We start from the raw sequence: 23,555 nt of genomic DNA, 5'->3' as shown, positions 1-23,555 counted from the left end.
AACCCAATTTTCCCAGCACCATTTATTGAAGAGAGCCTCCTTTTTCCTTTTAATACTTTGGGCCTCCTTATCAAAGATTAGATGTCCATAGGTGTGGGGGTTTATTTCTGGGCTTTCAATTCTGTTCCCCCACACCACCATAAGCCAGAGGTGAGCAGTACTGTGGTTAAAAAAAAAATGCTTCAATTCATTGATTGTCAGAAAAATGCAGATAAAGACAACAATGTGATACCACTTCATTCCTGTGATAGTGTCATACATCAGAAAAGGTAACAGCATCATATGCTGGAGAGGTTGTGGGTCAAAGGAACCCTCCTGCACTGATGGTGGGAATGTAAGTTGGTCCATCCTCTTTGGAGAGCAGTCTGGAGAACTCTCAGAAGGCTAGAAATGGACCTACCCTGTGATTCTACTATTTCTCTCCTGGGGATATATCCTAAGGAACCCAACACACCCATCCAAAAATATCTGTGTACACATATGTGCTTGGCAGCACAATTTGTAATAGCCAAAACCTGGAAGCAATCCAGGTGTCCAACAACAGATGAGTGGCTGATCAAGTGTGGTATATATACACACACGAATACTACTCAGCTATTAAAAATGGTGACTTCACCATTTTCAGGAGATCTTGGATGGACCTTGAAAAACTCATGTTAAGTGAAATAAGTCAGAAACAGAAGGATGAATATGGGATGATCTCACTCTCAGGAAGAAGTTGAAAAACAAGATCAGAAAAGAAAACACAAGTAGAACCTGAACTGAAATTGGCGTATTGCTCCAATTGGGGTGGGTGGGTGGGCAATAATACAGGTCCAAAAAGGGTGACAGACGACCTAGTAGGGGTTGTATTGTTATATGGAAAACTGGGAAATGTTATGAATATACAGACTATTGTATTTAAAACATTAATTCCCCAATAAAGAAATTTTAAAAAAAGATATAATAGCAACTATCCCAAATAATTGGTTTCAGGATTTAAATTATTATGTAAAGCATTTAGCAGATGTTCTGTGTCAGTTATTATTGCTTGCTGCAATTTAAAATAGATTTTAAAATGAAAAGCAGAATCTCGTTTCTTTTAAAGGAAGTTCATCTTTTTTTTCCCCTTTGTCAGCTTAGAACACTTGTGTCCAGGGAGTCAGGTGGTAGTGTAGCAGATTAAGCTCAGGTGGCACAAAGTCCAAGGAACAGTTTAAGGATTCCAGATCGAGGGCCCATTTCCCCATCTGCAGGGAAGTCGCTTCACAAGCCGTGAAGGAGGTCTGCAGGTGTCTTTCTCTCCCCCTCTGTCTTCTCCTCCTCTCTCTATTTCTCTCTGTCCTATCCAACAATGACAACATCAATGAAAATAATAATAATAACTACAACAATAAAACAACAAGGGTAACAAAAGGGAATAAATAAATTAAAAAAAAACTTTTGTCCAGTTCTTGGGAATATGTAGTACAGATACATAATAGACTCCTCCTCTGTTGAATACTGTGAAGTCCTGCCACTTGCAGCAACATCCATGGAATTAGAGGGCATCATACTAAATTAAATAAGTCAAATCGAGAAAGACAAACACCATCTTATTTCACTCACGTGTATTATGTAGAGAAGAGAAATGAATGAAAGACCTAAATAAAATGATTATAAACTTTTAACCCCTAAGACCAGTTAGTCATTAACTGATGGAAAGGAGCACAGCAATGACATTGGACTGAGTCTAAATAAGGACAAAGGTTTCACATGTTGATTTTCAATTATGTGTACCTGAAACCTATGTAAAGTTACAATGCAATGAGATTTCAATTGAAAATTTCTGTTAAGGACCTTTTTAAAATGAGTACAGCAATATCTTACTTGAATATTTTTAGACTGTTGATTTAGTTGATGGAGAATTGCAAACATGCAATTTCAGGCTGACTTTTATTGCCACAGAAAGACAGAAAGGGAGAGGGAACAAAAAGAATACAAAGTTCTTGTTGAAGACAATAGAGTATTGCTTATCTTCATTCAACATCAGGTTTTCTATCTATGAATACAAACACTGCTGTACAGGCAGTATTAAAGCAAAAAGAAAACAAAGGAAAAAATCTGCTGCTAGTGAAATGATTGAGTGGGTAGAGAATTGGAGTTGCAAGGATGAGGCCCTGGGTGTGATCCTCAGCACTGCATGTATTAAAGTGGAGAAATAATAATAATAACAATAACAGTAATAGCTTGTAATGGTACCCTTCATGACAGGCTCCACCCAGACTTAGCACCTATCCTAATAACAGCTTCAACCTTTAACAAAATACTATCTTAAACCAGTTAATTTGGAGCTTTCTGGCCTATTCTAGGGAGGCAATCTTCATGATAAAAAGTCACCTGTCTTTCCCTAAGGGAAGGTGACTTTGCTTCAAAAATTCTTATTTCTTTTACTGTAGCCTAGTCCTACCTTCTTCCTGACTATAAAAATCTTCCTTTTGACTTGCTTGATGGAATGTTTTATTAGTGTCATTTAATAAAGACTTGTCTCTAATTTTATTCTATGAAAATAATTTTTGACATCTGCCATGTAACATCACAAAACGTCTAGCAAGTGGGTTTAATTATACAAGTAAGTCATGAAACTGTAGTACACACCATATAACTTTATTTTATTTATTTATTTATTTTCCTTTATCAGGGGGTTAATGGCTTACAGTCAACCGTAAAATACAGTAGTTGGTACATGTGCAAATTTTCTCAGTTTTGTGCATAACACTAACTACTCACCTATGTCCTCTACTACACAATTTTAATTAAGGGTTATCCTGACCTGTTTTTTTAGAGGAGAGAGAGAGAAGCAAAGCATTGCTTTAGCACATAGGATGCCAGGGATCAAACTCAGGGACCACATGTTTCCAATAGCAGTGTCTTAATCACTATACTACATTCTAAGTCCTATAGCACACGATTTAATAAAAGAAGAACTACAGAAACTACATATGATAAAACTTTATATCTGTTTTCAGAAAGAAATTTTCCTCCCACTTCAATTCCATTCTTATTTCTGCCCTGTTTTGTTATTTCAATTCTGTAATTAACATCACTATTTACCAGCATTATGTTAAACATTAGTGACAAAAGGGCACTAAAAAAAAAAGTCTCATTCAGTTTTGATATCAGAACAGTGTTTAATAGGGTACTATATTAGGAGTCAAAATAAAAGTATTTTAGACAGAACTAATTATTTTCTATTGGATAGGTTGCCACCCAGTGTGGTTCATTTTAATTAGTTCTTTTTCTAGCGTTTGCCCTTCTTCCGTAGCCAGTCAACAGCATCAGGTTGAGCCTGATGTAAAGTTTCGAGACCTCCTTTGAATCTGGAGAGGAGGCAGTCGTTGACTATGTGGGACATAGTCTGTCTGTAGCCACAGGGGCAGTTTGGGTCGTCTCTGGCTCCCCAGTGATGGAACCGGCCATGGCCTGTTCAATAGCGATTGATGAGGGCCCAATCATAACATGCTAGGTCAAAGCCGGGTTGACGCTTGCAGGGATCTGTGATGAGGTGTTTGTTCTTTACCTCAGTTGACTGCCAACTCTGTTTCCAAGAGTCTGGAACAAAGAAGTTCAGTGTAGGCATAGGGGACCAGATTGGGTGACGAGACGTCAAGCGTTGGACAGGGTAGGTGAAGATATCCACATATACTGGCAGGTCCGGTCGAGCGTAGACGTGGGAAATGAACTTAGATGATGCCACATCCCAACGAATATCTGGCGGGGCGATGTTGCTAAGAACTGGCAGCCATGGAACTGGGGTGGAACGGATGGTTCCAGAAATTATCCTCATGGAGGAATATGATTTGGAATCGACCAAGTGGACATGGGGGCTACGGAACCATACTGGGGCACAGTATTCTGCAGTGGAATAGCATAATGCCAGAGATGATGATCGCAGTGTGGAAGCGCTCGCGCCCCATGAGGAGCTGGCCAGTCTTGCAATGATGTTATTCCTTGCGCCCACCTTTGCTGCAGTTTTTATGAGATGTTTGTGAAATGACAGGGTGCGATCGAGAGTAACACCAAGATAGACTTGGCTGGGCTTCATGCCGGATTCTCGTATCGCCAAGCTGCACATTAAGCTCACGTGAGGCCGAGGCATGGTGTAGATGGAAAACAGATGATACCGTTTTTGCAGTGCTAGGGATTAGTCACCATTTTTTACAGTAATCAGATATCAGAGACATGTCTTTCGTGAGTGTTTCCTTGAGGATGTCGAACTTTGATGCCTGAGTTGCACAGCAGATGTCATCAGCGTAGATGAACTTCCTTGAAGAAGTTTCTGGGAGGTCATTGATGTAAATATTAAATAGCGTAGGAGCCAGAACAGAGCCCTGGGGGAGGCCACTTGAGACAAGTCTCCATCTGCTAGACTTGTCACCCAGATGCACCCAGAATCTTCTGTTTTGGAGAAGAAACGATATAGTGTTGGCCACCCTGGAGGCAGGCATCTTGAGATCTTGACTAGGAGACCACGGTGCCAGACCGTGTCATAGGCTGCTGTGAGAGCAACAAAGACAGCACCCGTCTTTAAATTCTTCTGGAATCCATTTTCAATGTAAGTTGAGAGGGCCAGGGCTTGTTCGCATGTAGATCTTCCTGGGCGGAAACCAGCTTGGGCAGGTGATAGGAATTTCTCTGTAAGAGGAGAAATAATTAGTGTAACCATATAAACTCTCAATCGAAGCTATGTTTTCTGAGAGCAGTTGTGTGTGTTTACTTCTGTTATCTTTGTGTAGGGTACATAACTGGTAGTTACATAAATTAAATGCTCTATCAAACATAGGTTTAAAATGTGGAAGCAAATGAAAATGTGGCCAGTTCAAAGGTCAACTGATGATTGAATCGGAGGGTTTAATAAATGGTAAATGTATGGCACAAGTTGAAGGGAAAAAAATAAATTAAGGATGATAAGAAACGTAAAGAAAATATGGATAGCCAAGCCAATATACTGAGAACTATAAGGAACTCAGTAAGGTAGTGTTGAGGGAGAGAAGGCACCACCCAGAACTGGGGTGGGGTCTTTGGCTTTAAAGGGGTGAGCTTTTGGGGGTTCTCTCTCTCTCTCTCTCTCTCTCTCTCTCTCTCACTCTCTCTCTCTCTTGTGCAGGACCACCGTGTGATCATAAAGCCTGTTAAGTCCCCTTCTCTCTCTTTCCTTCTCTCTCTCTCTTTCCTAACAGGTTTTTTGTGTCCAATAAAGTTTAATTTACCTGAATAATCATGCTTTCCCATCAATTGGCATGACAAACTCTCTGAATGGGGGACAGATGCTGTCCCCCTTATTCCTTTAATGTAATTGGCAACCCCCTTATTCCTTTAACGGTAGCAGATGAGGTTTTAAAGTGAGAAGTTTATTGTGATATTTATTATTGTAATTTATTCTTTTTTTTGAGTCATGGTTTATATAATCATGTCTTTCTATAAGTAAACAATTTCATTTCTCTTCAAATTCCTTTCACCAACCTATAGCACCCTCAAAAAAGGGACATTTTTCTAGAAACTGGATAGAAAAAAAGACAAGTAGGATTGAGAAGATAGCATAATAGTTATACAAAAGACTGTCATTCCTGAGGCTCTAAGGTCCCAACTTCAATATCCATTGCTACCACAACTACAGCTGAGCAATACTCTGGCCTTTCTCTCTGTATCTCTTAGGGGATTAAAATAAAATAACTATAGTCTTAAGAAAATAAAGAAGAATAAAAAAGAAAGAAACAACAAAGAAAAACTCCAATAATTTGTGCAACTTTTCAGTCAGGTTTATTGTTGACACTATTGTTAGGCAGTTATATTATTATTATTACAGCTTTTGGCTTGAGTCTAAAGGATAGGCTGAAATTCCTCCCCCAACCCTACCACTGTCCCATATTCCAGTGATGTTGAATGATTTCTAGCTTGGTGTGAATTTGTCTTGAATACACTGTGGTTGATATTAGTGTAATAGAAAGTAACATATTAGAAAAGTAGGGAATATGACACCAAATCAGCTGTACTTGAAGTAGGAAATATGGTTAGATCACTGCATCTTTGGCTACAAAATATAAGCAGATTGTTGCACTTTATGAAAACCATGACCTGACCTTAGCATTGTTTTTGCTCACTGGCGGGGTTACACTGAGATACTCCAGATGTGACAGATGCATGAATCCCACTAAGCTGATCTTTATTCTGGAGGAAATCCCAGAATATTCTGGCTGGAGAAAGGTGAAAGGAAGTACTTAGGGTTACATCATGTATAGTTTTAAGTCAGAAACAATAAGGGAATGGCTTAGTTTGCTTATTTGTAAAGACAACACCCATTGTGAAATGCCACAGGGCATCTGTATCATGAAAAATAAACAAAACACTAAAAACTAAAAGTCATTTTAATTAGCATATCAATTACAACAAGCTCAGTTGAACAGATGTCCCTTGGTCTGTGCCCAGAAAATCAATAAGCTCAAATTTCCTCGGGTCATGAAAAAAAAAAAAAAAGAAAGAAATAGGAAAGGATTTAGACCTTTTATAAAGTTCCTGGGGCAGTGTTTCAATATAGATATCCTACTAAAATACTAAATACAAATATTTTATGGATATATATGTATCTATTCAATTATGAATTTGACATCTGTGGTAAGGCAGAAGCATTTAAAGAAACAGGTGGGTACTTTTTGCTATAATAACCACTTGTGTATATAATATAACGTGACTACTTCTTTTCTCACAAGATGTGTCTTAGATTAAAAGAATCAGAAGGTTAAAAGACATTGCTAGTTTTTTTTTTTTTTGGAAGTTCATCAAAACTCAGAAAAGTAAGCAATGGATTAGTACAGTATGGATATCAATAAAGTATCTTACATAATAGGTCATCAACTTATGTGTCCAATATGATAAAGTAAATGGATCATATGATGGTTCCAATTTCCTATTAGCGAGAATTATGGAGAAAATTTGGAAGCTGTTATTTCCCTGGTGTTGTCAATACCTATAAGTAGCATATATTTGGTAAAATTTTCTAACATTCTGTTCTATACAGAGTGAATTATCTATACATGATTTGCAGAAAGTAAAAATGGGAAAAGTTTAACATCACTATAAAAGTTTAATATCACTATTTTTACATCAATAACACAAAATTTGACGAATTTGTTTCCATTATCTACATTTTGTATATTGCATGGATAATAACATATTGCACTCTATATATACCTGTTGTACACGATAATATTGTTTCATTGTTAATTTAATACCCTGACTTTTTTATCCTGTTTCAAAAACAGACTTCTTGCTAGACTAGTAGGACATCTCAAATGTTCTTTATTGTCTTAAAATTAATTATGCAATAAGAAATAGTTGTTCCAGAAAGAGGGATGCTTTCAGAAAACTTATTTGGAAAACCAGAATTGATTGACTACCAAATTGTAGAAATCTACTTTATATTACTCCTTCTTCTGGAAAAATATGGTTATAAACAGAAGGATAATTCATTATAATTATGCATGAAAAAAATCACATTAAATCAAGAGCAATTTTAAGAGACCATAACATTTGTTCTAATTAGAAACAGAAGTTTAAATATTTCAATTTAACATTTGCTTTCTTATTTCTTAAACTTTATTTTCGCAGTTGATTTCGTAGGAATATATGACAAGTAGTCAAAATTAAGAAAATTCATAGTTAGAACTCCCCCCTAATATCTCTGATTTATCTTTCTCTGCTTGAAGTATTCTTTTATGTTTTTCTTTTGCCAACAGGATTAGTGATGGGCCCTGCATCACTCTAGTATCACAGTAGCCATTTTATTTTCCCTCTTTGATAGAGGGTGAGAGACAGAAAGAGAAAAAAAATACAGAAAGAAAAGCTCCCTGAAGGTATTCTTATGTAATGGCCCGGGGCTCAAACCCAAATCTTTGCACCTGGTCATGTATTTTCTGTACAGGGTAAGACACCTGTATACCCTCTGTTTTTACTTATTATTTATCTGTTTGTTGTTTGTTTTGTTGTTGCCAGAGTTTCCTTGCTCCAGGCCAACATTTTCAGACAGAGAGAAGTAGAGGGAGAGGGAAAGACAACATAGCATTGAAACTCCAACCATTGTAGTGGGTAATGGGTTGAAATCTGAGTTGTACATTGCAAAGCAAGTACCCTCTTGCAGTGAGCTGTCCTGCCAGCCCTTTATACTCTTATTTTTAACGACAAGCAAAAAACAAAAGGTAAAAAAAAAAAACACTGGAAAATGGCTTATTTTACATATATATGTTAAAAGTAAAATGAATTAAAGTATTTGAACTATGTGATTGTCTTAACCTTTTCTATTAAGAATATAAAACTTTTTATACAAAATATACAAGATTCTGCAAAAGGAATAAATCAAGACTGAGTAAGAAAATTGGGGTAAAGGGAAAATGAGGACAGAAAAAGTAGATGATGTCAGGAAAGAGATGAATACTTTGAGAGCATACCAAATGTTTTGCACATCTGTGTGAGAAATAGGACAAAATCTTAGCCCAAAGCCTTCCAGTAGTCAACAAAAAGAAAAATCAATGATTCATTTAGCAGGTCACAGTATCCTTGAAATGAAAACAGAGTAGTCATTGAGGAAAATATCTATTCTAGGCTCTCTAACTTAAAAAAAAAATCCCATATGTCTTAATAAAAAAAAAAGTAGAAATTACAACTACATTACTGCAAATAATAGAAGAATTCTGACATTTCTGTAATGATATTAAAACAATCTGTTCTATGTCACAGGTCATAATCCAAAAACCCAGAGCAATCTATTAGACTACTAGATAAAAGTTTTTTTTTTTTTTTTTTTTTTTGCCTCCAGACTTATTGCTGGGGCTTCAGTGTCCACACTATGAATTCACTGCTCTTGGAGGCCATTTTTTTTTTCCTTTTGTAGTCCTTGTTGTTTATCGTTGTTGTTGTCATTGCTGTCATTGTAGTTGGATGGACAGAGAGAAATTGAGACAGAGATGGGGAGAGAAATCCTGCAGACCTGCTTCACCGCTTATGAAGCAACCTCTTGCAGGTGGGGAGCCCGGGACTCGAACCGTGATCCCTGGTTATTAAACTCTTGTCTTTGGACAAGTATTACACCAAAGTAAAAGACTCTGGGGTGGGTGGGTGGGGAGAATACAGGTCCATGAAAGATGATGAATGACATAGTGGGGGTTGTATTGTTAAATGGGAATCTGGGGAATGTTATGCATGTACAAACTATTGTATTTACTGTTGAATGTAAAACATTAATTCCCCAATAAAGAAATAAATTATTTAAAAAAAAAAACTCTTGTCTGACGTATGGCACGTAAAGATCTTCTTCCATTCTGTGAGGGGTCTCTTGGTTTGGGTAGTGGCATATTATACTGTGCAGAAACTTTTTAATTTGATGTAGTCCCATAGAGTTATGCTTGCGTTAAGTCTTCTTTGTAATTAGATTTGTTCCATTGAAGACGTCTTTAAAATTTATGCGGAAAAGAGAAAAGAGTTCTGCCAATATTTTCCTCTAAGTATCTGATACTTTCTGGTCTAACATTCAAGTCCTTGATCCACTTGGAATTTTCATTTGTATTTGGTGAAATATAGTGGTTCAGTTTCATTCTCCTGTATGTTTCAACCCATTTTTTCCAACACCATTTGTTGAAGAGACTCTGCTTTCCCCATTTAATAGTCTGGGCACCTTTGTCAAAGATTAGATGTCCATAGATGTGGGGGATTACTTCTGGGCTCTCAATTCTATTCCACTGGTCAGTGTGTCTATTCATGTTCCAATACCAAGCACTTTTTATTACAATAGCTCTATAATACAATTTGAGATCCGGCAGTGTGATGCCTCTAGTTCTGTTCTTTCTTCTCAAGATTGTTTTAGCAATTCTAGGTCTTTTCTGGTTCCAGATAAACATTTGTAGCATTTGTTCTATTCTCCTAAAAAATGTGGTTGGGATCTTGATGGGGATTGTATTAAATTTGTAGATGACTCTGGGTAGTATATTCATTTTGATGATGTTAATTCTTCCAATCCATGAACATGGAATGTCTTTCCACCTGCAGGTGGGGAGCCGGGGGGTCCAACCGGGATCCTTACACCGGTTCTTGCACTCTGTGCCACGTATGCTAGCTTTCCTATTCTTTAAGCCTCTGGAAGCATGAACTCAGGGACATTATGGGATGCAGAAGGGGGAAGACCTGGCTTTAATTGTTTCCCCGCTGAACATGGGCATTGACAGATCAATCCATACTCCCAGCCTATCTCTCTCTTTCCCTAGTGGAGCAGGGATCTGGGGAGGTGAGGCTCCAGGACACACTGGTGGGGTTGTCTGCCCTGGAAAGTCAGGTGGTCATCATGGTATCATCTTAAACTTGGTGGCTGAAAAAGAGTTAAGATAGGACTAATCTTGAACCTAAGGCAAAAATATTGTGGATGGAGATTTGGGGACTCCATTTTGGTAAAAGCTAGTAGTTCAATTTTAGATATATTCTAAGGGGCCCATTACTCAACTAGTTTTTGCCTGTGCCTGACATCTAACATGCAGGTAACCTAAAGTATTGTCTGGGGGAATTGTGTCACAATTGGAAAAAAGACTAGAAAACTGCATCAGGGAAGAGAATAGCTCCCAAATATGGGAAAAGTATATAACTATTGTTAACTGTAAACATCATTGATCTGATCTGGGGCCCTTAATCAGCATAGGAGCCTGTGTAACCTCTGCATCCATGTAAGTCTGAGCTCACATTCCTTGGTCACAGCTAGACACATTCCAGGCTGTACCAATTTCAGGACCCATCATCTTTGCATGATAAGCGTAGTATGCTATCAAACCTCCCTTCGGAGAATGGAACATTTCCTACCACTGTTGATTCACATTCAGGTCCAGGTCTGATAGGGGTCCACAGAGGGGTCCATTATGTTGTTCCTGATGGAGATGACCAGTGACTTGGTGAGAGGGATCTGAAGTAAACATTTTCTGGTGAATACATGTTGTTCTAAGATTAGCATTATATTGGTTTGATTTTCTGTCTTGAAAAGGAAAATCATACTCCTCAAAATTCTTTTGGTGCTCTTATGAGTAATTTATTTGACAGCATTTCTTTATAGAGATATATTCTTATTATAAAAAATTCAGCTTGTTCCTAGAACCTGTCAATGTCAGTGTCTATCATCAATTATTTATAAGATGACAAGTGTAACTGAAGTGAGAAGATAAAAATTATTGTTTGCATCTCATATGTTTTTTGTAATATTTACAGTAGTATGGGCTTAATGTATTTATTTTAGTAAGAAAAATAGATTACATACCAACTCTGCAACTATTTAATCAAGTCTCTTGAAAAGTATTGTACAGGAGGTTAGGAGATGGAGCACACCATTGAGTACACACATTGCCACATGCAAGGACTTGGGTTTGATTCTCGTTTCCCACCTGTAGTGGGAAGACTTCACAAGTGGTGAAGCAGGTCTTTCCCTTTCTCTTCCCCCACCCTCAATTTCTCTCTGTTTCATAAAATAAAATAAAGGGAGGGGAGAGGGAAAAAATATTGCCAGGAGCAATGGATTTGTAGGGCAGGCACCAAGCCCCATGTGACAGATCTGGTGGTAATTAAACAAATACTGTCTGAGTGCTGGGGGGTAGTCATGAAACTTTCATACCTGAGGTGCTGGGGTCCCAGGTTCAGTCCTTAGTACTACTATAAACCAGCGCTGAGCAGTGCTCTGGCATATCTGCTCTGCCTATCTGCCTATCTATCCATCCTCTATAAATCTAGATTTCTTTCTTTCTCATTAAAATAAATTAACAAAAATATTTTAGAGTGTTTTATTATATAAAAATTGAGAATTTGGCAATGAATGTGGGACTTGCATATTATTAATAAATTCACTCCTTATCTATTAATTTCAAGGTTCATAAGACTGGATCAACAAAGCCACAGGCAGTAAAAATTAATCCTAATTCACACAAAGAATACTAACAAGCATTATTCAAAAGATATTGACAAACTATTAGAAATATCCATATGAAAACTATATTTGTTTTGAAATGCATGTGTCATACTCTTCTTTTTTGTCACTCTCCCTATTTCCCTCCCTTTCTTTCTTCTTCTCTTTCTTCTCCTCCTCCTCCTTCTTCATTTAACCAAAGCTCTGTTCAGTTCTTATAGTTGTGCTGGTGCTGGGGATTGAACCTGGGGTCTCACAACCTCAGGAATAAAAGTCCTTTTTCATTATGCCTAAAAAATTATTTTATATTCATCTGTTTCATCATGTTCTTCTAAAATGTATACCAAAGAATCTATATGTAATAATTTCCATCTAAAATATTTAAAAAATTTCCTTTATACTGGGTAGCTTAAAACTTGGTGGAAGACTTTTAATAAGAGAGCTGATTGTTGTTTGTTTTTGACATGGGTAATAAACCCAGGGGTTTGTGTATTTAGAGCACTGCTTCAGCTTCTTTGGGATAATACTTTAAAATTCTGCTTTAGAAAGAAAGAGGAAAGAGGGAGAGAGAGGAAGTAACAGCTTAGAATTGTGCCACCATCCACATAGTTCCTATAAAGTCTGTGATGCTCCCATGAGGTGCTAGAGCTCAAACCCAGGGTCTCTTTCATGCTGAGGCACTTGCTTGAGCAGGTGAGTTAACTTCTGACCAATAAATCATTGCTGATTTATAATTTTATGTATAATATTTTATACAACACATATGTGTAACTCCATTTACTTGTTCAAAATTTGATATACATTGTAAAATGGTAAAATAACAAAAACAGTTATATGCTAAATAGCACCATTGAGATAATATTGGTCAATCTTTTTAAAATTAATTTTTATTTTTATTGCCCTCTGGGTTATTACTGGAGCTCTGTGCTGGCACTATGAATCCACAGTTCATGACCATTTTTTTTCTTTCTAATATTTATTAGAGATGACAGAGAGAAAATGAAAGAGGATGGGGAAATAGAGAGAGGGAGAGAAATAGAGGCACCTGCAGACCTACTTCACTTCTCCTGAGGTGTCCTCATGCAGGGGAAGCAGGGGAGGGGGATGCTCCAGCTTGAGCCTTTGCACATAGTAATATGTGTGCTTAACTGGGTGTGCCATTGTATGGCCCCCTCAGTCTTTTTTTTTTTTTTTTTTTTTCTTTTTAATGAGGACTTGAGAAGCCAGGTGATGGCAAGCATTACCATGCATGAGAACTAAATTCCCACATGCAAGAGGGATGCTTCAAAAGCAGTGGAGCTCTCTCCTCCTCTCTATTCTTCTCTATCTCCTCCCTTTCTTCTCTCTGTCACTGACAAAAAAAATATTTAATAAAAGAAATAAAATAAAAATGAATGAATATTGGGAAAACTGGGGCTAGTAGAATTCTATTAAGGCACAACCCCAAAGACAATCTGGTGGCACAAAGAAAACTAAGTGGGGAAATTGAATTTCACTGCTGCTTCTCACATCTTATTTTTTTTAATTTTTTATTTATAAAAAGGAAACATTGACTAAACCATAGGATAAGAGGGGTACAACTTCAAACAATTCCCACCACCAGACCTCCATATCCCATTCCCTCCCCTGATAGCTTTCTTATTCTTTAACCCTCTGGAAGTATGGACCCAGGGTCATTGTGGGATGCAGAAGGTGGAAGGTCTGGCTTCTGTAATTGCTTCCCCGCTGAACATGGGTGTTGACAGGTCCATCCACACTCCCAGCCTGTCTCTCTCTTTCCCTAGTGGGGAAGGGCTCTGGGGAAGCAGTGCACCAAGGCACATTGGTGGGGTTGTCTGTCCAGGGAAGTCTGGTCACATCCTGCTAGCATCTGGAACATGGTGGCTGAAAAGAGAGTTAACATACAAAGCCAAACAAATTGTTAAACAATCATGGACCTAAAGGCTGAAATAATACAGATTGGAATAGTGCAGATGAAGTGTTGGGGTGTCCTCCATTTTGTTGATAGCTAGTAGGCATATTTTAGTTATATTTCAAAGGGCCTGTAGCTATATTAGTGTTTTATTTTATTTTATTTTATTTTATTTTTGCCTGAGCCTGAAATCTGATATGCAGGTGGATCCAGGTTATTGTTTGGGAGGATGATGTCATGGCTGGGAAAAGAACCAGAAAGCTGTATCAGGGAAGAGAGTAGCTCCCTAATATGGGAAAGGGGTATAAATATTGTTGACTGTAACCCCATCGATTTGATGTGATCTGGGACTCATAATTAACTTACGAGCCTGTGTGACTTCTGTATCCCTGTAAATCTGAGCTCACATTCTGTGGTCATGACTAGGAAGATTCTATGCTTCCCCAGTATTGACCCATCTTCTTCAGGTGTAGCATAGAGTATTTTGTCTATCCTCTCTTTGGAGGATGGAGCATTCTGTACCACTGTTGATCCAAGTTGAGAGTAAGGTCCTATGGGGGCCCACAAAGGGGTCTATTTTGTTGTTCCTGATAGAAATGACCCGTAACAATGAAGAGAGGGATTTATTCGAGTTCTAGGCCCATCAAGTCTGTTTAGGAATCTCAGGACTCTCTGATCAGGGCCCGAGCTGGTGGAATGGCCTGATAGTGACTAAAGAGTCATCATTAAAGTATGCCAGTCTCTTGCCCTTTATTCAGCTTTTGCAGTCCTTGCTTTGCTAAGGTTAGCTTTGGAGTGAGTGAGAGAATTGTAACAGGAAGTAGGTGAGGAGGATACTATTTCATTAGTAACTTTATACTGACTGACTCACTAGAGACTATTGTGTAATTTTGCTTTCAGGTATATATTTTGCCCTAATTTATGGATACATGTGAACATATGCTCTATCTAACGGGACCTGGCCTATATCTAGGTTTTGGGACTTTGTTAGGGAGTGAACCTCTTAGAATGGAATTAGAGAATACTATGAAAGGAAAGGTCTCACCCGAGAGGATCTGACTAAATTTGTAGTAGGGCACCAAAGTAAAAACCCTGGGTGGAGGTTGAGGGTGGATGTTCAGCTTCATGGTGTGTGTGTGGGGGGGGGGGGGCGGGGCTGGGATGGGACAGTTTTTTAGTTGTGGGAATGGTGTTTATGTATACTCAAATTAATTTGTAGTCATATAAATCACTATTTAAGTAATATGAGAGGGGAAAAACTGATAGAATGTCTCAAACTTCTTAAAGCACAGACTGTCTTTTTAATACATAGGCTGAGTCTTTGATATGTTGACTCTCTTAAAAGCTTAGTCAAAAGAACAAAAACAACCTGTGGCATAGCTATATGCAAATAATGTCAAAGAACATAAAATATGGTGAGGCTGTGTATGATACAGCAAATCCTAACAAAGGGATTTTTCAAAGTTAACCCAATTTCCAAACAGTGTGATTATTGCAATAAATATCTATTGTCTTCTTAAACCCTAAGACAACAGGAATCTCTCACTTTCTCTATAGAGCGTATGTTTCTCCCAATCAGGGAACCTCTGGGGTGAGGCTCACTTCCCTGCATGCTTCTCTCAAGTAAGACCAAATGATATTGCATCTGCCGATTCCAACCTAATCAATCCAACGAGCGTCATCTCAGCATGCTTCACTTCAGACTGTGTACAGAGATGTCAGGCATGAAATGCCAACCCTTCACTCTTATTTTTTATATTTTATAAAATGCAAGTAGTTTTCTTTGGATTGAGAAAAACATAAATGGGAAAACATTGTGTGTGTACCCACATTTGTATAAGTAAATTATTTGATATTTATCCATTATAAGTTATCAATATGATATTTATATCCATTATAAGTTACCAGATTTCAAGACCTGGCCTTTGAATAACTAACTTTGTCTTCATATCTGATTCATTGTTCTAATAATCAGTTCCTTTTTTGCCACATGCCTATTCAACTCCTCTCTTACTTCCAGCAACCACAGGTAAATACATGTTCACAGTTTTCTTATATAATAAAATTTAGTGACTTGCCTCACAATACAAAATGCTAGATGACTTATGCAATCAATATACTCATACTTCCATGCAGGAGGATGTCAAAAATGAATATTTGCGAAAGGAGAAACAAAAAGAATGGAAAAACTTCAAGGTATAACACTATAAATTTCAAGAAAATTTATTCGATGTTTAATATTTTTCTTTATGTTAAGCTATTTTAAATTAGTGGAAACTTTATCCCAAATGGATTTTAAATATGATATTCTTATAGAAAAATACATTGTTTAATCCTTTAAAACTTAATTTTATCTTACTGAAAACATACAAAATAAATTTTACTTCAATTTTTCTTCAAATTGAATTTTTTCTTCTTATTTTTCTAGCAATAGATAGGGCAACTTCCAGTCATCCAACATGAGCTTACCTTATTCTAGTACCCATGAGTTATTGCAATTTGATTTTGCTTTCTAAGAGATATTTCAAATGGTTGGCAAATGAGGATAAAACCAGATCTCTGAAAATGATGCTAAACTTGATGAGTCCACAATAACAGAGTAGTAATGTATATTACCTATGATTCATATTCTAAAAAAAAATGTTGCCCTTGAATTTCTCTTGTTTCTTTGAAATAAATGAAAAAGGCTTTAACATGCATACTGTAAATTATTACATAGTAATGTATGACGTTGGGTTTTTATCATTCTGTGATCTACTCTTATATTGAACCCTAAAGAAGTTCATCATTCCTATTATATAAAATATTTGTTTGAGGGAAGGGGAAAAGGCATAACAATTATGTAAAAAAAATGGATCCGGTGTCTCCAAGTTTCCAGGTTTAATTCCTTTCTTCTCCATAAACCAGATCTGAGAGTGCTCTAATAAATGACAGGAAAAGAAATATTTCTTCAGGACAATTACAGCAACTACAGTTCAAAGACTATTTGAAACAGCGGTTTATGACATATAACATCTGTCTAAATGAAATGTGTCAAGTACAATACTGAAAAGAAAGGTGCCCATTTATTACTGATTGGTAGAAGGGTGAAATATGCAGAAATACAATTTAGGGCAGCAAGCTGAGAAAGCTTTATCAGATACAACTAGAGGAGCTCTTTGTGTAAATGGAGACTACTTATTTTCACAAAGCATATTTTGTATAATGGAGACTAAGTTTTATCATGTTAGAGTCAGAAGCTAGGCTGTCCAAACTCTAGCTGTAGAATCTATGTTTAAAGTCTATCTAGGGAACCTCTGGAGGTGTGGCTATGGAGCTGCAACAGCTGTGTTTTGCTCTTTCCCAGTCAACTAGGTAAAGCGATGAAAATCACCTGAAAACTCAACTTATTATGACTAGGATTTCTTTAGAAACTTAACCAAGCCACATTTGAATACAGACACCTGTGGCTAGTGAACAGAAAACTGGCAAGAGAGCAACTCCTGGGTCTAAAAGCCTGGACAGGGTGACAGGGACCAGACTGAGAGTTTGGCAGCTGAAGCTCACCGCTTTCAGGTCTGAATTAAAGAAACAGCTGTAGGAAGGAAGGAAGGAAGGAAGGAAGGAAGGAAGGAAGGAAGGAAGGAAGGAAGGAAGGAAGGAAGGAAGGAAGGAAGGAAGGAAGGAAGGGAAAGAAAGAGAGAAAAGAAGGAAGGAAGGAAGAAAAGGAGGGAGGAAGGGAAGGAAGAGGGAGGGAGGGAAAGAAGGAAGGAGAAAACTACCTAAGTCACAGGTGAAAACAAGCATGTGTGGCTGGTGGACAGAAAGAGGGTGAAGGAGGTATTCAGTAACATGGTGAAGGACCTTTATAACTAAAACCATAGGACACTGCTAAAATAAATACAGAAGGACACTCAGAAGTGGAAGAACATTCCTTGTCCCTGCATTAGAAGAATAAACATTAAAATGGCCATTCTAACAAAAGCAATCTAAAGTTTCAGTGTAGTCCCTTCCAAAATTCCAATAATTTTTTGTTAAGTGACCAACTTGCCCAAAAATTTGTGTGGAACCACAAAAACCCTATGAATTGCCAAAGCAATTCTGAGAAAAAAAGGAAAAATTTGGAGGTATCATGCTCCCCAATATCATTTCTTACTACAAAGCTACAGTTATCAAAATAGCATTGTACTTGGATAAAAATAGACACTTAGATTATTGGAGCAGAATCAAAAGCCCAGAAATGAGCCTGTACATATACAACCACCTAATATATGATAAAGGGGCTAAAACCATTCAGTGTGGTAAAGATAGTTCTGGGAAAATTGAATGACTATAGGTAGAGAAATAAAACTAGACCACCACCTAACATCATACACCAATGCCTAATCAAAATGGATTAAAAATATAAACTTTAAGCCAGAAATTCTAAAATTTATAAAAGAAAATGCCAGTGAAACTTTGCAGGACCTTCATATCAAAGATGTATTTGGAAACTCAACCCTCTGAGCATGGGAAATGAAAACAAGAGTAAAAATTACATGAAACTAAAAAGCTTCTTCGCATCAAAAGCAAGGGTAACCAGGCAATAGTAAGTGCAAGAAAATATTGCCATTCTTCAAGTGTGCAAAGAATTTGTCTTATCTTCTTCTCGGTTATTTCTTCATATGAGACATCTAGTTGCTGTGAGTGTTATCAAAACTGGACAAGAAGAAAGCCAGGGCTGGAAAATTCATAAAATATTCCGAGAAGACCGCCATCCTGGTATTAATCAGTAGTGGATGAAAGATCTTGCCTTTTTTGATAATAGTCTATCTGAGAACTGCAGTTATCTTACCGTGATTTTGACTTACATTCCTTTGATGTTGTGTTGTTGAGTACATTTAAATGTCTGTATGTTTTATTTAGAAATGTATTTTCTCATTTCTTTTACCTGTTTTTAATTAGACTGCCTGCATGTTTTAATTTTTGTTATTGACTTGTTCTTACTGTATTTCAGATATGAACTCTCAATCACACATGATTCTTGAGTTAATAAAATGCACCCAACTTGGAAAGGAAGAAGTAATTCTATCTCTATTGCAGATGCTGTGTTATATGTAGGCTTAAAACTTATCTATTAGAGGTAAAAAAAAGTCTGTAAAGTTGCAGGACTCAAAGTCAATATGCAACATTATGTTTTTTCTATACTGGTAATATCAAGAAGAAATATAACTATCCCAATTGAATCAAAACATTTAAAATAATCAGGAGGGAATTTATGAAGCATGTAAAAGATCTGTACACAGAAACTATAAGATGATGAGAGAGTTTGAAGGTACATTAAAAGATAAAATATATTTATACACATATATTAGGAAAATATTATTAAAATATTCTATCCAAAGTATGCTATAGATAAAATGTAATTCCTACTAAAAATTTAATAGCATTTTTAATAGCAATAGAATAATCTTAAAGTTTGTGTGGAACTACAAAATATCCTCAATAGCTCAGCATTCTTGAAAAGACAAAGACAAAACTTTGAGAATTCAGAATCCTGTTTTCAAACTGTATCACACAGTGAAAGTAAACAAAAGATGATAATACTGGGATGAAATCATATACTTAGATCAGTGAAATAGAGTGCCCAGAAATAAGTCCACATGTACTTAACAAAATTATAGCAAAGGAGTCAAAATATATAATGGGGAAATAATAGCTTTATTAATTAATAGTACTGTAATCTAGAACACCATATTTAAAATGAAGAAAGAATAGTGGATTATGTCTTTGACAGAAGTTTAGGCAATGATTTTTTTAACCTAGGCACCACAAACTTATTAAAATTTGTTTTCATTTATTTCAAAGATTAAAAAATAGTTTATAAATAAAGCATTAAATTTCATGAAGAAAAAATCATTTACCATCTGACAATATCAGATTTTGTTCATGTTTAGTATATGAACTTAATGTTATTGTTGAGAATATAAACTCAAACACTGCCCCAACACCACCTCTTATCTTTGTCTGCAGGTGAAATGAGTCATCATAGCTGGACTATATGTTTGATGCTGAACTTGTTCATTTCTCAGCTGCTGCTTTTGATAAAAGACATAATTCATCTGGGAAATAAGTTTCTGGAGAGAGCTCAGTTCTTTAGAGAGAAATGCCTGGTGGGCCAAGTTCTGTCATCAGAAGCTGACAGCCAACTCACACTGGAATATGTATTTAAGGGTGTGGGAATAAGCGGGCAGATCTTATCCATCGTGTTTAACTTGGCAAACTCTATCCTGGCTGCTTTCCTGCATTGTTTTATAACAATGACATCTTCTTACATGACTCGAATGACTAGATCTTTAACAGAGAAACCTGTATTTTTTTTTTCTTCACTATTTGGGAAGAAGTGGATGAAAAGAGAGGCAGTTATAATGTTTTTGTCTTTTTTTTTTCAAGCCAAGCTCTAAATCTAAAAAGCTCAATTTCAGTGTAAATCACAAATGAAGTGCAGAAGTATTTAAATTCATTTTCCAGTGCAATTGGAAACAAAAAATGCCATGGCTCTGATATAAGCTCATGCATTTTCCCTTTTAGTTCTCTGGAATCTCTATAGACATTTCTCTATTTTTCTATAACTTTTATTTTATGGTAACGTAAAGGAAAGGCTCATCTGGATTTAAGTCTGGGCTCCATCACTTTTTTATTGTATGATATGACAGATTGCTTAAAATCATCCAGCCTTACTTTGGAGTTCCTCAAACTATGAAACACTAATTTTTTATGCTCCACATGCTCATCTCAATGAAACAGTTCACGTCTGTATGGTATCATAAATCTCTTGCTTTCTCTGTATAACTTTATATTAGTATTGGTCTGCTAGCTTTGGTGTTAATATAAAATTAATGCAAATGTATTTTGAAATATTTGGGTTATTGTTTTAAAGTATCTGTTTATTGTTTTTAAATATAAACTTTCTGATTTTAATTAGTGCTGTTTTAATAACCAAGGTTCTTGGGAAAAACTATATTGTAGGTGTAATTTTTTCCATTATACCAATTAAATGGAAAATAGTATTGGATATTAATTGGAGAAAAATGCAAAAATGCTGTCCTTCAAATACTGATATTAAAGCAGAACACTGTATACAACAATATATCAAACTATTTAAAAAACAAATTAAAAGCTATGTTATACTAATAAATACAATACTTATTTTCAGTCTGATACTTAACTGCATTGTTTCATATTAAATATGATTGGTTTCATAGTTATTTTACAGACTTTTTCATTGGTTTTAATATTTCTAAAGTATTTGTATTCCAAAAATAAACCTGTTTTTATTATTACATAAATGCAAATATGCCACATAATTACATCAATACTGGAGTCACTAGAGTTTTTTTAATTATTATTAAAAACTGCCTTAGTGTCATTATCTTAAAATCCATCATATAGTCCTCATATTTTATAATTTATTTTTTTAATTTTTTATTATTATTGAATAGAGACACTCAGACATCAAGCGAGGAGGGGAAGATAGAGGCGGAGAGAGACAGAGAGACACATGCAGCCCTGCTTCACCACTTGTGAAGCTTTCCCCATGCTGGTGGGGACCAGGGGCTTGATCCTGGGCCCTTATGCACTGTAATGTGAGCACTTAACAAGGTGAGCCACCACCTGGCCCCATATTTTATGATTTCAATGAGGGCTAAATGAGACCTCATTTATGGTGGTTAAGCCAACCAACACAGTGTTTTTCCTGTATTTGAAAGTATTACTCCTTATACATTTTGTTAATTCTATTCTCATAAGTAAAATCAATATAAATAAAATAAAATCTAGAATAAGGTATGCTTTAAATATGAATACCTCTTTCTAGTTTATACTAAACTTCCCCCGGTCCAAATGACCTATAGGTGCTCATTAACAAAGGCTCATTTCTTACCATAGGTCCAACACAAGTAGATCACATGTTTGCATTGTGCTAGAAGTCAGAGTATTGCTCTCACATAGATAAGAAGAAAAAGTCATTCAGTGGAGTGGATCCTGACGTCTCCTTTGGAACTAGAACATTTAACACCTTTTTCATGGCATTGACCAAAGCACTTTACACAGTCATCCACGACATCAATAGACTGGAGACTTTAGCTTCTGTAAAGAGGACTTACTCATATAAGGAAGCTCTGAACAGAAGCATTAAAGCTTAAATGATACTTCAAGCTACTCCAGTGTTGTTAAGAGCTTATTTTGACAGATTATAGAAACAGAGAAATATTTCCTTGTTGCTTAATTAATACCAGTAAGAGGAGAAAAAATATTTCAGAAGAAAAACATGATTTATGAGTTCAAAGTTAAACTAATGTATAATCATATCTTTCTTTTTAAAAATTACAAAAGTAGCTCCTTTGAGAAATAATTTGTAGATATGAATTTTGATATAGTTTGGCCTAATTGAAAATTATATATATATATATATATATATATATATATATATATATATATATTCTATTAATGTTCCCTAGTGGTTATCCTATCCTTAAAAAATTAATGAGTTGATGTTTCATTTTTCTTTTATTTATTTTATTTATTTAATTTTTATTATGTTTATTTATATTGAATAGGGACAGCCAGAAATTGAGAGGAAGGAGGAGATAGAGAGGGAGAGAGACAGAGAGACACCTGCAGCACTGCTTGACCAAGGACCAGTTTCCAGGTCCTTGCACGTTGGAACATGTGTGCTCAGCCAGATGTGCCACTACCCAGCCCCTAGTTTTTCTATTAATATTTTTATATGAAATTCATGCCACTATTTCTAAGTTTAAGATTTAAAATATTTTTTTTTGTTAAAATCTTCTCTTGTAGGATAACACAGTGAAAAAATCAATGTATTATAGTGGAATTAGTCCAGGCTTTGGAAAATGGAACCATCACTGGAAAACTGTTCCTAGAAACCTCAAGAATCCTCTCGTAATTTACTAGAATAATATTACTTGCTACCTATGTCCTACTTGACTGTGCTTTCCAAAATAAAGTAAATGTGAACAAAATCGAGCATAGACTGTTATATATTTATTTGTAAAGAATAAGACATGCCACTGATATGCCTGCTCTGTTTTGTGTTTGTTTTGTTTTTACTATAACCCAAATATTAACTTTTTGCTTGTTGCCAGCATTTAAACTCATCTGTATGATTTTTTCCAGTAAAAATAGAGAGACAAACACAGAGGCAAAGAAGAAAAAACACCGTAACACTGAAGTTTCCTCCAGTGTGGTGGGACTGAGGTTGAAACTGCATGATGCATGGTGTCTCTTTCCATGTGAATTATTTTGCTGGGCCCATACGGTGAAATTTAGATGAAGTATCACACCTTAGGGTATAGTATTTAGAATAAAGTTAAAAATAAAGGATAAAGTTAAAAACAAAAATTAGCTATTTATTTTTTCTCTTCAAAACCTTTGAAACAATCATCATCTTGACACCAATGTAAACTTGATAGTAAAGCAATGGCTTACGTACTCTGTGATAACAAGTAGAAGGTTACAGGGACACCTAATTATGGAGGTAGGAAAGGTGTGGACTTATACCTCTGTTATAATTTTCTAAGTCACTATCAAATCACTGATCAAAGAGAAGAAATACTCAAAAATTAAGTAGATGGTTTAGTTCATTAGGACTATAACAGACTTTTGTATATTTGGTAATTTATGAACAAGGATTTGTTCCTTAGTTCTGAGGCTGGAAAGTTCAAT

General features: G+C 36.0%; 1 protein-coding gene across 2 annotated transcripts in view; it reads left to right on the top strand.

Moving 5' to 3' along the window:
- Positions 1–22,854, top strand: part of CNBD1 (cyclic nucleotide binding domain containing 1) — a 258,856-nt gene extending 236,002 nt beyond the window's left edge. The window contains exons 12-13 of one of the 2 annotated variants that reach the window (XM_060199270.1): positions 15,987–16,046; positions 22,668–22,854. In XM_060199270.1, coding sequence (XP_060055253.1) covers positions 15,987–16,046; positions 22,668–22,784 — 177 coding nt within the window. In that variant the 3' untranslated portion in view covers positions 22,785–22,854. Of the gene's footprint in view, positions 1–15,986; positions 16,047–18,825; positions 19,129–22,667 lie in introns of those variants that run through there. The other variant, XM_060199274.1, reaches the window with a different exon arrangement.
- Positions 22,855–23,555: the final 701 nt, after the last annotated feature.

The sequence above is a fragment of the Erinaceus europaeus genome, chromosome 1 (assembly GCF_950295315.1).
Source record: "Erinaceus europaeus chromosome 1, mEriEur2.1, whole genome shotgun sequence".
NCBI lineage: Eukaryota > Metazoa > Chordata > Mammalia > Eulipotyphla > Erinaceidae > Erinaceus > Erinaceus europaeus.
Note: the sequence above shows the minus strand (reverse complement) of the source record. Positions and strands in the feature narration are given on the sequence as shown.